The 14,193-nt window shown below is 46.4% G+C and overlaps 1 protein-coding gene across 1 annotated transcript; it reads left to right on the top strand.

The window, feature by feature from the left end:
- The first annotated feature begins 2,681 nt into the window (after positions 1-2,681).
- LOC127339334 (receptor-like serine/threonine-protein kinase ALE2) lies at positions 2,682-10,226 on the top strand. Its single transcript, XM_051365198.2, has 17 exons — positions 2,682-3,277; positions 4,106-4,216; positions 4,288-4,395; positions 4,461-4,616; positions 4,686-4,937; positions 5,066-5,131; positions 5,207-5,290; positions 5,379-5,498; positions 5,573-5,776; positions 5,916-5,999; positions 6,074-6,148; positions 6,235-6,339; positions 6,452-6,823; positions 7,035-7,313; positions 8,369-8,767; positions 8,860-9,103; positions 9,176-10,226. The coding sequence occupies exons 1-17, from the start codon at positions 3,220-3,222 to the stop codon at positions 9,810-9,812; spliced, it is 3,354 nt and encodes a 1,117-aa protein (XP_051221158.1). The 5' UTR covers positions 2,682-3,219; the 3' UTR covers positions 9,813-10,226.
- The last annotated feature ends 3,967 nt before the right edge of the window (positions 10,227-14,193 follow it).

The following is a 14,193-nucleotide window of genomic DNA, read 5'->3' as shown; positions in this document are numbered from 1 at the left end:
GTGGTGGGCGGCGGCCAGGACCTCGGTCTGCGCCATGCCCTCCCCCCGCCTCTCGTCGGTGCGTGGAGACGTTCTCGGGATTCTTCCGCGACACGAGGGCGCCAGGGGCAGCAACCTTGGGTTCGACGGAGGAGGTGGCCATCTTCTTTGCTGGAGAGGGTCGGCCTACGGTTGGTGGTGGTGGATCCTTGATCTATCACCGCGATCCGGCGGCGAGATGGAGGAGCATGGAAGCCGGCGATGGTGTCGCCGGTAGAGGGTTGGATTGGCCAGCCCGGGATGGTCTTCGACGTGGGGTCCGACCTGAATAAAGGCGGCGGTCCTAGGGTCTCTCTTGCGTGAAGAGGAGGACCTACCGGAGGCCTGGACTCATGATCTGGCCGGGGGGTTGAGTTCCGGAAGGCTCCGCCGACGAATGTAACAGTGATTTGCCTGGAGTTTGTTGGATCGGAGGTATTCGGTCGTGCACACCCATGCTTTTATTCCGACCGATTGGTTCTGGAGGGAGCGGCGCGAAGCTCTTTTTCTGTGTTGACATCAAGTGACTATGGATCCATGATGAAAGTCGGAAGAAGAGAACATGAAGGCCGGAGGGGAGGACTAGCTAAGGGAGGTTCAAGTCTCCGTGCTGTTGAGGGGTTTGCTTGGTGTTCCGGGCTTCACAGCAACGGTATGAAAGTGGGGCGACAACACAGGTGAAGTGCAGAGTCTTACCTTTCAGGGTAAAAACCCAAGGTCTGGCCTTAACTGGTTGTGCCCGGCAATGACCTTGGTGGAGGCATTATTTTGAGAGCGGGGATTATCTTCAGGATGAAAACCCAAGATCTTTGATCGGACGACGACGGTGTTTGAGCACTGTTCCCTTCTTGGAGGCGTCGTTTTTTGAAGAGTCTGTAATTCAGGTGTTGTCATGGAGGTGAATGTATTGTTGTTGTTAGGCCCGAGATACTGTAGCGGGATTTTTGTTTTAGTTTTTTTTTTCTTTTTTTGGCTGTGTGCATCCGTGGTGCTATTAGGGTGGTGCGTTGTTGTAGAGGCTGGGTGTAATTGGTATCTCTTGATATTAATATATTCCTTTTATCGGAAAAAAATTCAGCCAAAAAAAATACGTTTTGCTAATAATCTTGAACAAGTCTAAGAAGAGTAAAACTTACTGCATAGTAGTAAAAGTTTGAACAAATCTCATGGACGAACGAATCTTAGGGTGTGTTTGGTAGCCTGTACCACCTCAGAATAACTATCTCCCCTCATACATGGTGACCTCATACAAGCCCTCTTAAGATTTTGTTGTTTGTTTGGTAGGCTGTATCACTTGAGAGAAGATGAGTTCAGATGTTGTTTGGTAGGGCTTGTATAGGGTGAGATGTGCTGGGTCCAAAATTTTACAGAAAGGTCCTTAAGCAAAAAAATTAAAAAGCAATCGGGTCCTTTTCATCAACACAGGAGGTTGGCCGTAGCTGCGCCTGGTGGCGCGTCGAGCCGGCGCGTCGACGCAGAGCTCCCTGGCGGTGCAGCGAGGCGGGACGTGGAGGCGGCGAGCCCTGGTGGATGCGGCGCGTCTGCCGGCGCGTCGAGCCTGCGCTTCCGGCGGCGTGCTGCGCTTCCCGGCGCGTCGAGCTGCGCTTCCGGCGACGTGTCCTGTTCGTCCTGGCGGCGCGGCGAGGCCCGGTGTGGAGGCGCCGTGCCCTGGTGGATGCGGGGAGTCCTGGCCGTGCGTCGAGCCTGCGCTTCCCGGCGGCGAGGCCCGGTGTGGAGGCGCCGTGCCCTGGTGGATGCGGGAGTCCTGGTCGAGGCGGGGCGTCGTGGCGGACGGGAGAGGAAGATGGGGGGGAAATGAGGGACAGAAAGAGGTGGGGGTGGGGGTTTTGGGGGGCTGTGAGGCTCTGCTACAATGTTCTGCGGGTATGAGGTCAGCCTGGCCGGGTTGTGAAGCTCGATTTGAGCTTCTCACCTGGGCCTGGCTGAGAGGCGTTTTTAGTATGAGGTGGACAGTGCTGAGTTCAACCGACCCGAGCTAACAAACAAGAAATAGTGGGTTGAGCCAAGTTGAGATGAGAATATCCGAGGTGAGCCACTCTACCAAACACACCCTTAGCAAACCTATAGCAGCCGTCCATGGCCAGCTAGCTATCCCGACACGCGAGATCGGCGCTAGTTTAGCGGTCAGTCTCGTCGACGGCGACTCCACACCCCCTCGACCACTCCAAGCCAACGGATGCATCCCAACGCAGGCAGAGCAAACAGACGCAAATCTCCATGTCAGGCGATCAAACCTCGCGTGCTGCATCTACAGAAAACCGCAAAGGGGGGCACTGGCCGAGTCTCCCGCCGGCGCCATGCAGGGATCCGATGGCGCCCGACCGCCGTGTCTGTGCACATTCAGGCAGGTAGCGGCGGCGGTGATCCCGTGATCGACCGACACAGTGGCCGTGGCACGCACGGGGAGAACGAATCCAAACGCCGGCATTACGACGCTCCCCCACGGTAAAGCGACAACGAGATGCAGTTCAGTAATCCCAAACCAGGCTGGCGGCAGGACAGGGATAACAAGAGCCCCACAGTGAGAGGGACAGACCGAAACCGCATTGCTAACTCGCCTTGGCGTCATGTTATGGCCGGATTAAGTGCATTTGCATCTCGTGATCCAGCTAGTTCAGTACCACGAGTACCTGGTTAAACCCAGCCAAGATCGCGAGATTCTTCCAACCTCCTGGTGGTCGTGGCGTGGACGACGAGGGAGGAGGGCACGGGCAGGAAGCAAGGAATGTTTTGTTCACCGTGCTGGTTTCTTGCGACCTGGATCACCATGGCTTTCTGCTCCTTTAGTTTACCTCCAGTGTTATCTTCCACCTTTGTTGTGTAATTTACTTGTAGCTGCTACTACCACACTTTTCCCCCTTGAGTACTGGTACCATACTGTACTAGTACTAGACTACTAGTGGTGTTTGGTGCCTTGGCCTCCTGGGCACTCCCCCTCTTCCTCCATCACACTGCTCCTCCATCCCTCCCTCCGCACATGGTCCTCTGCCTGCTCATGGCGTGTTGCCCAAATGGCGGTCAGGCTCCCTCATTTTCCGGCGCTCTAGGGGCTTCTTGCGGGTGCCGGAGGAGCGCGTGCGCCGCCGCGCCACAGCCAACGCGGCTGTGATCCCTTGCTGCCGCGCCTGTTCTTGCCACGAGCTTGTCTGTGTGTCCGTGTGTGCGTGTGGCTCGGCCGAGATGCGGCCTCTCGCTTGCGTGCTGCTGGTGCTCCTCGCCTCGGTTCTTGGATCCACAGGTGAGCAAAGTTCAGCATTGCTGCAGTTCCAGTTTTTTTTCTCCCCTTTCGTTCAGTTTGGGTAATTGGGGATCAACCGATATACTGTAGATGCTGTATAATGCCAATGCTTGCTTGTTTCAATGTTTCTCCATGATTTCCCCCCTTTGCCTTAGTTTGCTTGGGGAAAACCTGTGGATTCAAGAATTTCCCCTTCCGCAATGCACACGCTAGTTTGGCTGATCTGCTGCTGGGAAACCGCAATTCAATGTTGTTGATTCAGGATTTGAGCAGACAGCGGGATAGTTTTGCGAAGTCTGTTAGGACCAACAGCATGTGCTCCTCACTTCTGAATCCTCATTAAGAGGGAGGGCGCGATGTCGGTGGCTTGGCATTTCGCGCTTCCTGTCTCTAGCTGTCGCTGCAGCTTTAATTGCATCACATGTGCTTTGTTTTCCATCTACTTATCTGTTTACTACTTTTACCCTTTTGTCACTCTTGCCGATCTTTCTGCCCATAATCTTGTAACAAAAACGTGCTAATTTGGCGCCACTGGGTTTTACGATTTGGCTGGCACAGGCCTCTATAGCCCCCAGTTAACATTAATATGCTGCATTATCATGTTGGATGCATACTTTTTTTTTCGATAAAGGGAATATATCATGTTGCATGCATACTTGGAATCGTTCCTCTTGATTTGCAATTTATGTGGTGGAATAACACTCACAATTTGCCTCTAATAGCAATCTGTAGATTGTCTGTTAGACTGTTACTGAACTCCGAGCTTAGTTACTGCAGTGTAGTGTACATACTTGTTCCATGAACCTGTGTAATTCACTCCACTTTTAGGTACTGATCTGGCTCCTGCTCCCGGGGTTGGTAATTCTCCTGATGATCAAGGACAAGCTTCTAGTCCTCCTCAACCTACGTTCGTTCCCGGTCCAATAACTCTTCCAACAGGTACCTCTGAATTTGTAAGAAACCATCATCATCAGCATTCATGTGTAGGCTCTTACATTGCTCTGTTGCAGCACCACTTCTAACTCCTTCAGCAAGTCCTCCACTCCAGAAGGGAGCTGCTAGCCCTGTAGTTCCCACTGAACCGCAAACTTCACCAGCTCCAGTAGTTCCCCCTAAAGGTAGTTCATGTTCACTGACATATGGCATTTCGATCCTGATGCATTACTAACTGAATCTTATGTAGAATATAATGCACCTCCTCCAGTCGAGTCTGCGCCTCCAGTTGAGACCGCACCTCCCGCTGTCACTGACGACGTGCCCCCGCCAGCAGCTCCTCCGCAAGCTGCCGAAAAACCCACTGAACCGCATTCTGCTCCGGCTCCCGTTGTTCCTCCTAAAGGTTGCTCATATTCTTTTAGATATGGCATTCCAATCCTGACGCGTGCATGACTAACTGAATATTTCGCAGAAGATAATGCGCCTCCTCCAGTTGAGTCTACGCCTCCACCAGTTGAGACCGCACCTCCCGCGGTCACTGACAACGTACCCCCGCCAGCAGCTTCTCCTCAAGCTGCTGAAAAACTCACACCAATACTTCCTGGGTCACCTGCAGTGCTACCTTCAGTTCAGGCTCCTACTCCCTCTGTGGCCGTGAAGCCTAATCTGCCACTAGCACCACCTCCTTCGGTGAACAATCAACCAAGTAGCCCAATTGGATCAGGTATATATTCCGATAGTAACAATTCATAACCCTTTGGTTCCTGAATTCTATATGTGCCAAAAGTTAATCAGAATTGTGCAAAATATGCCTATTCCCTCATTATTCACCCTTCCATTCTCCCTCTCTAGGTAATGATGCCCCTCCATATCCACCACCTAAAAGCAGTTTCCCCGCAGTTCCTCCTTCGGCTTCAGGTAAATTGGTTCCTTTGGGTACACCAAATTGTACAACTTGCATATCTCTTACCATTTTCCATTTCTTCTTGGAAGTTCCGCCAGAACTTGTGAAACCTCCGACTGCACCACCTATTATTGTACAAGCACCTCAGCAACAAGCACTGCCTCCAAATAATGGTGAGTACAAAAAATGTGTTGCTATTGATCTGATATTGTTCCTCCATGTCATTTGTCCTTAGATATTGAACTTCATGTTTATTTGCAGGAAATACAGTGCCCCCAGCAAATGCTTCCCCTCCTGCAAGTGGTAAGAACCATGGCATTGAGCGTGCACCCCCACCAAAGAAACCTAGTACTGCCCCGGTTCACAAATCACCGACTAGAGGTAATCTCAGTTTTTTTTTGTCAGCTAGCTTGCAGAAGACAATGTAGCTTCACTACTAACATTCCTGATTTCAGGGCCTGCACCTGCATCTAGTCCGCTGCCCCACGATACAAATATGCCGGCAATCCCAAAGAATGCTCCAACAGTGCCACGTGCTCAGCCCCCGTCACTAGGAGTAGCTCCTAAACCAGCACCCACTAGCAGATCTCATCCTCCGGTACCAACGAAAGGAGAGCGTCCATCATTTGCTCCATCTTACCCACCACCCCATGCTCAAGGTTCAGCATAATACCTCTCTCCGCTAGTTACATAGCTATTGTCAATTGTCGATTCTTGTTTCAGAGACTTACGAGGCTTGCCACTTGGTAGCTATTGTCAAATGTGAACATTAAGATTCTCAAAATTACTGCATTATAGGTCCTGACATCTCACGAGCTCGACCTCCACAGAAGATTGGGGCTAAAAGGCAAAACCATCATGCACCTCCACCGATGTTTCAAGGTAATGGTTCTTCCTTTTAAAACACACTGATTTCATTTCATAGTACTAACACTTTCGTCTATTGTCCTATCCAGGTCATCCAAACTTCCCTGTGCACCCTCCATCTCCTTCACCAGTGTCACCAAGGGCCCCCTCTAATGGCAGAAAAAGTACGTTAAAGCCTTCTTGCTTTTCCACATGTGGTATTTGTCTTCCTCGTTTCAGTACAGATGTTTGAAACTTCAGTTATTTTCAGGACCTCGTGTTTCTCCTACCCTTCCGCCAATTCCTCCTAAAACAGAACCTAAAGCACCATCAGCTCATCCTATTTGGGCACTTCCCCCACCGCCACCTAATTTAGGTACATTTTTCTTATGTGTTCTCATATCTTTGTTCTTTCACAATTTAAATAATGGGTCTGTGAAAGTGTATAATGTTGAAGATTGCTTACCTAGTAAACGGTTAATATGCAGATTGCAACTTGTTATCATGCCCAGAGCCTCTAACTGATCCACCTGCGGGAGCTCCGTGTGCTTGTGTTCTACCGATTAAAGTTGGAATCCGTTTAAGTGTGGACCTTTATTCATTCTTTCCATTAGTTTCGAATTTTGCTGAAGAAGTTGGATCTGGGGTAAACATGGCTCGGAGGCAGGTTCGTGTTATGGGTGCAAATGTAGCTGGTGACCAACCTGACAAGACAGTGGTTCTTGTGCATCTGGTACCAATGCATTTGAATTTTGACAATGCGACTGCCTTCTCGGCATTTCAAAGATTGTGGAGCAAAAGAATTCCTCTAAAGCCATCAGTTTTCGGGGACTATGAGATTCTCTATGTTGTATATCCAGGTATGCATTATTGCTTGTGCTCCTGACCTGTCTTATTTGATTATTTGTGTCTGGTCAATGCTACCAGCTATTTTACATATATTATATTGTAGTCATTTGGTTGATCTCATAAATATCAGTGGATTCAGTGTGTTATGCTCACTATATCTCACTGTTAGGTATTTTGCACCTCTGCGCCAAGAGTTTCACCAAAAGTTTGGATTTTGTTCAGGGCTTCCTCCTTCCCCCCCTTCGGCACCAGACGGTGTTGGTAATGGTGCATTTGGGAACAGCAGAAATGCAAGGGCAATGAAGCCACTGGGGGTCGACGTCGGAAGACCCAAAAGAAAAGTGAATGGGAGCCTAATTGCTATTGCTGTTTTATCCACTGTTATAGCGCTGATTATTTGCATTGCGGCTGCATGGTTTCTTATACTCAAGTTCAGGGATTCAGATGACATAGCTCAAAGATATCCACATAGTGCAATTCCAAAAATTTCGAGGTCTTCTGGTATGTGTACTTAATTCTAATATCTAAAAATACACCATTGTGTGATGTCGTATCTCTTGGCTGTTCAACTGACAGCAGAAACAATAATTGCATATTTTCAGTTAAGGGATGTCAACTGTCTAGTGAAATTCAGTGTTATCTGTAGAGAAATATTTTCTGGTGATGTTCTTTGGGAATACCATATACCTAATTGCTGCCATAATTCATTGTGCCACATTGAGAGATACAGCCATGACCTCCCAAGCAACATATGTTTCTGAACAACCCATACAAAAAACTTGCAACTGATATTACTCCGATGTATAGAGCTCTTAAAGAATGGATCAGCTCCTAGCGAAAAAGTCGAAGGTCTGAATACCAAGAGTGGTCAAACACAGTGATCGGTCCTGGTCAATGGGTAGAAAAGCCCGCTCTATAATCTTAAGTAGTCTTCGACTAGGTATATAAAATGGATAAAAAGAAAGAAGGGGAGGAGAGGAGATAGATGCATTTCACTAGGCGTATATGATATTGGAAAGAATAGAATCAAGTAAGCTTAGGCCAACCTACATAAACAAGTCATATTTGCACAGCTTTGTCCTGGTTATATATACATTAAAACCACCAATAATAGAGACATGCAAAGCTCTTATATTATCCCTCAATGAAAATCTACTTTACTGAACTAGAAATTGTCAATCTGTGAGGATTAAAGTAACCACCTGTCTTTGCATACTAGCTCTACTCTCAAGTGCTTATGGGATCATTTCTAAATTTGTATAAGGCAAACACATTTAGATAATAATAGGTCAGCCATATTTTTTTAGATAGTAATAGGTCAAGTCTATGGCTGGAAAAACCTTTTTTTTTCTCGAATAAACAAGCTTGATTTGCTTACTTCAAATGCTAACCCACAGTGCTAATAGTATCCATTTTCTAAAACAAAAAAGTGCTTATAGTAGCATTTCAGATAAGGACTGGTCAGCTCTGAACATTCTGTACCATTCCTTGTTACAGTAATATTTGTCCATTTTTGCCCGCAAAAGTTTCCTTCCTGAAACATCTCATGATTGCAGGGACATGTAACACACTGTTGCCTGGTCGCCATAGTTCACATTCAGGTCCATCCGGTTCACTCGGCTCAAGCATGGCAACATACACAGGGCAGGCAAAAACATTCAAATTTGTTGAGATTGAAAAGGCTACAAATGGCTTTGATGATTCGGCAGTACTTGGAGAAGGTGGCTTCGGATGTGTCTACCAGGGCACACTTGATGATGGAACCACTGTTGCGGTAAAGGTTCTGAAAAGATTTGATGGCCAAGGTGAACGGGAGTTCTTGGCAGAGGTTGAGATGCTGGGACGGTTGCATCACCGAAATTTGGTCAAGCTGTTAGGCATATGCGTAGAGGAGAATGCACGGTGTCTGGTATATGAACTTATTCCAAATGGCAGCGTTGAATCCCATTTGCACGGTAAGTAAGTTATTTCAAATTTAATTCCAGCAGCATATAGAGGTGTCAGTGGTTGACTAAAAGAAACTACTTCATGTGTTGGGTGAATATAGGAGCGGATCGCGATATAGCTCCACTTGATTGGAATGCACGTATGAAGATAGCCCTTGGGGCAGGGCGGGCACTTGCATATCTACATGAAGATTCAAGCCCTTGTGTGATTCATCGTGATTTCAAGTCAAGCAATATACTGCTAGAGCACAATTTCACACCGAAAGTTTCTGACTTTGGACTGGCCAGGACCGCGAGGGGGGAGGGTAACCAGCACATTTCCACTCGTGTGATGGGAACATTCGGGTATGGACTATATCCTTCTCACCATCTTGATATAGTTTAAACAAAAATATAATATCCTATCTCTCTTCTCAGATATGTTGCACCAGAGTACGCCATGACGGGGCATCTTCTTGTCAAGAGTGATGTATACAGTTATGGCGTCGTATTACTTGAGCTCCTCACAGGTAGGAAGCCTGTGGACATGTCTCAGCCTGCGGGGCAAGAAAGCCTAGTTGCATGGGCTCGCCCATATCTGACAAATGTGGTGAGCTTACGTCGAGCTGTTGATCCGCTTCTCGGCCCTAATGTACCACTAGACAACGTGGCAAAAGCAGCAGCTATCGCATCAATGTGCGTACAACCTGAGGTTGCACACCGACCGAGCATGAGCGAAGTCGTGCAGGCCTTGAAACTTGTCTGCAGTGAGGGTGATGAGGTTCTTGGATCGGGAAGTTTCAGCCAGGAGTTGGCGGCTCATGCTACAGCGGTTTACGATGTTACGGGCATGGAAGCGGAGAGGGTGCTATTATCTGAGATGTTTGGCTCCACACCTGTCTTCACTCCAGCTCCTGATTCAGGTTCTTTCCGCAAGCAGTCCAGCTCAGGCCCTCTGATGACTGGCAAGAATATGAAGTTCTGGCAGAGATTGCGAAACTTGTCAAGAGGTAGTATGAGTGAGCATGGTGCCTCACCAGATTTTGAGACGCGTTCAGAGTGTAGCAATAGGTGAGTTTTTTACCCTGCTCGGATTCCCGTCTCTGACAAGATGAAAGAGTTCGAGTACTAGTTTGTGTACATTACGCGTGTGGAGGTAAAGGCTGTATATAGTTCCGGATCATCAGAATAGCAGAGTTACGGATCGCCAGAGGCTGTACTAAGATCTGCTCAGATTTGTGGTTCGGTTTGACGGGTACTGCTGTACTGCTATGTGGCCATACACAGATACGCCTGCCTTTCGATTTCTACTGTTTCTCGTTTTCAGCGTGTCAGTTTGAGTTAGTTTGTTTTCCCATTTTGTTCGGTTAGCTGTTTGGTAGGAATTGTTGATGTATAGATCCAGATTACATTTGGACATTGGGATGTCAACTCCTTCTACACTAGTGTTTGCTGCAATGAAGATGGTTGCTTCTTGGTGCTCTGATTATTTGCTGCTTTGCATCTTCTTGATTCAACTTCTTTTCTGAAGAAAAACTCTGGCAGGTTTGCTTATGCTGATTGTTAATGTGCAACTTGTTGAGAACTGGTATCTTATGAGCAGGAGTCTGCAGCTCTGCATCTAAAAATTGTGAACACTCTCTAGCTGATATCCTACTGACTCTTTTGTTCAGAATAGATGAGATGGCTCTAGGGCCACTTTCTTTACCTGAAAAAGCTCATTTGATTTTAACAGCTGGGATTCAAAAGTTTCAGCTGACGTTGCACCTAACCCCTTTTATTTTTTCCAGTCACAGTCACACGCTTAATTCATCTCCTTTTTGTTGCTTGCTAAGGTGTGAATTTGCTGTCATCGCATCATTTTTATTGAAGTTTTTTTCGATAAAGGATGCTTTATTACTTTAAGAAGCAATTACATCCAGCCTCTGCATAACCAGGATGCACAAAGCCGTTTTGTTGTCTCAAGTCCAAAAGGATAAATAATAAAAACTAGGCGAGATGCATATCGGAACGATGAATCATATAACGCCTAAGGTGTAGGTGGGGCATCTATCCGTAGATTATGCTACCACCCATGTAGGGAAAAAGTATCCCTCGCCGTAGCCTCCAACCGTGTACAGATCTTCGTAAATAGGTCTCGTTTCTCCACTCTCTGGAGAGGTAACCATGAACGGAGAATACCTGTACATCTGTAGATGACCTGCAACAAAGAGCAATTTTTGTCATTAAAGATCTTGTTATTTCTACATAGCCAAAGCGCCCAGATAACTGCTAGCGCCCCCACCCTAAGAAGCATCTTAAGCCTTGAATCTATACCATGAAGCCAACTGTCAAAGACATTGGCGACACTAGTCGGAGGATACAGGGTAGACGCTACTTGGATGACTGACCATATAGATCTCGCGAACTCGCACTGGAAGAATAAGTGTTTGATTGTTTCGTCCTGATGACAAAAAACACACCGTGTACTTCCATGCCAATTTCGCTTAACAAGATTGTCTTTGGTGAGAATAACCCCACGACGAAGATACCATCCAAATATTTTAATTTTTAATGGTATCTTCATCTTCCAAATCTTCTTATTGCTATCAACTGGTAAATCAGAAAGAAGGATTGCATTGTAGAAAGATTTTACGGAAAAAGTACCATCTACATGAAGGTTCCATCTAAATTGCCCGGTTCAAAGCGATAAATGAATATCTCCGAGCCGTTGAATTAGGGTATTCCATGCCACAAGTCTTTGTCTAAGTAAAACCCGTCTGAACGTCACATTCGGAGGTGAGGTAGCCATTACAGTAGCAATGGTATCACCTTGTCGACGAGCAATCCTATACAGAGCATGATACTGTTCACTTAAGGGTGCATTGTCTAGCCAAGCATCTTCCCAGAACCGTATTTGTGCTCCATTCCTGATTGAGAAAGTACCATGGCGAAAGAATACATTTTTTGTCGCCATAAGACCAGCCCAGAAGTGAGATTCCCCAGGTTTCCAAACCACTTGGGATAGTGTCTTCGAACCGATATACTTTCTCCGAAGAATAGTTTGCCAAGTCCCATCCTCAGTAAGTAGCTTAAACAGCCATTTACCCAGTAGAGCTGAATTCTTGACCTCCAGGTCATGAACTCCAAGCCCTCCTTGATCTTTGGGACTACAAACTATACTCCACTTAACCAGTCGATATTTCTTTTTCTCGCTGTCCCCTTGCCAAAAGAATCTGGATCGATAGTAATCGAGTTTATGCAGAATTCCTTTCGGTAGGATGAAGAATGATAACATATACAGTACCATATTTGTGAGTACCGAATTAATGAGTACCAATCTTCCTCCCAGGGACAACAATTTACCTTTCCAACTACTAAGTCGTTTTTGTAATCTTTCTTCAACTAATTTCCATTCCGCGATTGTAAGTCTCCGATAATGAATCGGAATACCCAAATAACGAATAGGAAATTGGCCTTGCCCGCACCCAAACAACTCTGTATACAGAGCTGTATCGTTTTGGGCATCACCGAAACAGAACAATTCGCTTTTATGGAAATTAATTTTCAATCCTGACAACTGCTCAAAAGCCGCCAAAATTAATTTCAGATTTTGGGCTTTTTGAAGATCATGATCCATAAACAGAATTGTATCGTCGGCATATTGAAGTATAGATAAACCACCATCAACCAGATGTGGAATCACTCCTTCAATCTGGCCATCAGCCTTGGCCCGCTCTATGAGTATAGCCAGCATATCCGCTACAATGTTAAACAACATCGGTGATAACGGATCCCCTTGGCGTAACCCTTTTCGATGGATATGTGTCAGCATATCCGCTACAATGTTAAACAACATCATTTTTATTGAAGTACCTAACCACATAGTTTATTTAGTCCTTAACTAAACAAAGTACGGAGTAACAAACTGCTAGAAGTGGCAAAAACTTAAGCCATTGGAGAACCAAAACCTGAATCTATCTACGAAAAGGAGGCATCATGAGGACAGGAAAAGTTAATCAGGAAATAACAATGATAATAATGCAGTTTTGACTTTTGGGTGGTGACAGGCTCCCTGGACATACGAGGCTAGGGCAAACTGAGAGTGACAAAGGAGAAAAGGACGGGCACTAGATGACCAGCCATTAGCTAGGCTCCAATCTGATATCACACGCTGTTAGGAGTTGTTAATCACACATGGAGTACATCTATTAGGAAAAGGATCTGTCTTGTGAGGGATTCCAGATTTTCTTTCTTGCAGCTGTCAAGAATGCAAGATGACATCAGTGCTCACCTACTCTTGTGCTCTGTGCTTGAACTCGGTGGTTTCGCTCTTCGATGGATATGTGTCAGTGTAAGATGTAATCGAGATCGAGTAGAAGGAAGAAATCCGGAGAGGAAGAGACTTGCTGCACTGAAGCGCCTTTTCCGCCATGGGCTATCTGTTAATTTGTGATCCGCATCCACGGGCCGTTGCAACGAACGCTAAAGGAACGGCCTGGTGTTTGCATAGAATAATTCTATGTACACTGCACCCACTTTCTCAAACATAGTAAAAGAAAAGGTACGTATAAATATGAAAAGTTAGACAGGATACTAGATAGCGTATTTTGGGAACAAGAATTCCGCTGGTGAGCGCTTACCAGATCGGAGTTAAATCATACCCCTTTGCTTCCTTTTTTTTTGAAACTTAAACCATTATATTACGCAAACAGCAGGCCGCCTCATTAAAAACCTTCCAGCCCCCTTAGGTACCCTGGAAGGAAAAGAGTGCGTCTGGAACCTGCTGCCGCCAATCAAATAATAGTTACATCGTTTATGAGCATAGGAATAATAAAGCTAGGAGGCTCTACTAGCCAATTACAAGAATTCCTATCTGCATAAGAAGCTCTGGCTAGTTCATGAGCCACCTCATTTGCTTCTCTATGACAATGACCATACTCAACTCTACCAATATGAGATGCCAGGTCAACACAGTCTGCAAAGATTGCAGATTCTTCACCCCACCAGGCTTCATCACCGTTACATGCATTTATAGTCTCCATCGAATCAGATTCCATGATTACATGTGTACCTCCATAATGATTCACCAACGCAAGCCCTTCTCTCATAGCCAATGCTTCAGCCGTAGCAGACGATGATAGATTTGGGACATAAGTACACGATGCCGCCAAGAATTTACCTTGTACATCCCGTATAACGGCAGCAACTGCACCAGCTCGATCATCACGGTAGAAGGAAGCATCAACATTAACTTTGATCTTCCCAACCTCAGGCATCTTCCATCGATGAGTCCCTCTTGGTACTTTAGAAAGGGCTTTTGCAGCATTAGATACAATGGACAGGATGGACATCTTGCACTGAAAAATTGGGGGAACCTCCTCGCCATGCGTTCGTCGGCGTCGGATCCACCATAGATACCAACAGGTAACACATACAAGTTCCTTAAACCCCACCTCTGTGAACCCTGGCACATT

Source organism: Lolium perenne, chromosome 3 (genome assembly GCF_019359855.2).
Source record: "Lolium perenne isolate Kyuss_39 chromosome 3, Kyuss_2.0, whole genome shotgun sequence".
NCBI classification, from domain to species: Eukaryota; Viridiplantae; Streptophyta; class Magnoliopsida; order Poales; family Poaceae; genus Lolium; species Lolium perenne.
The sequence above is the reverse complement of the archived record's forward strand: the minus strand, read 5'-3'. Positions and strand labels throughout refer to the sequence as shown.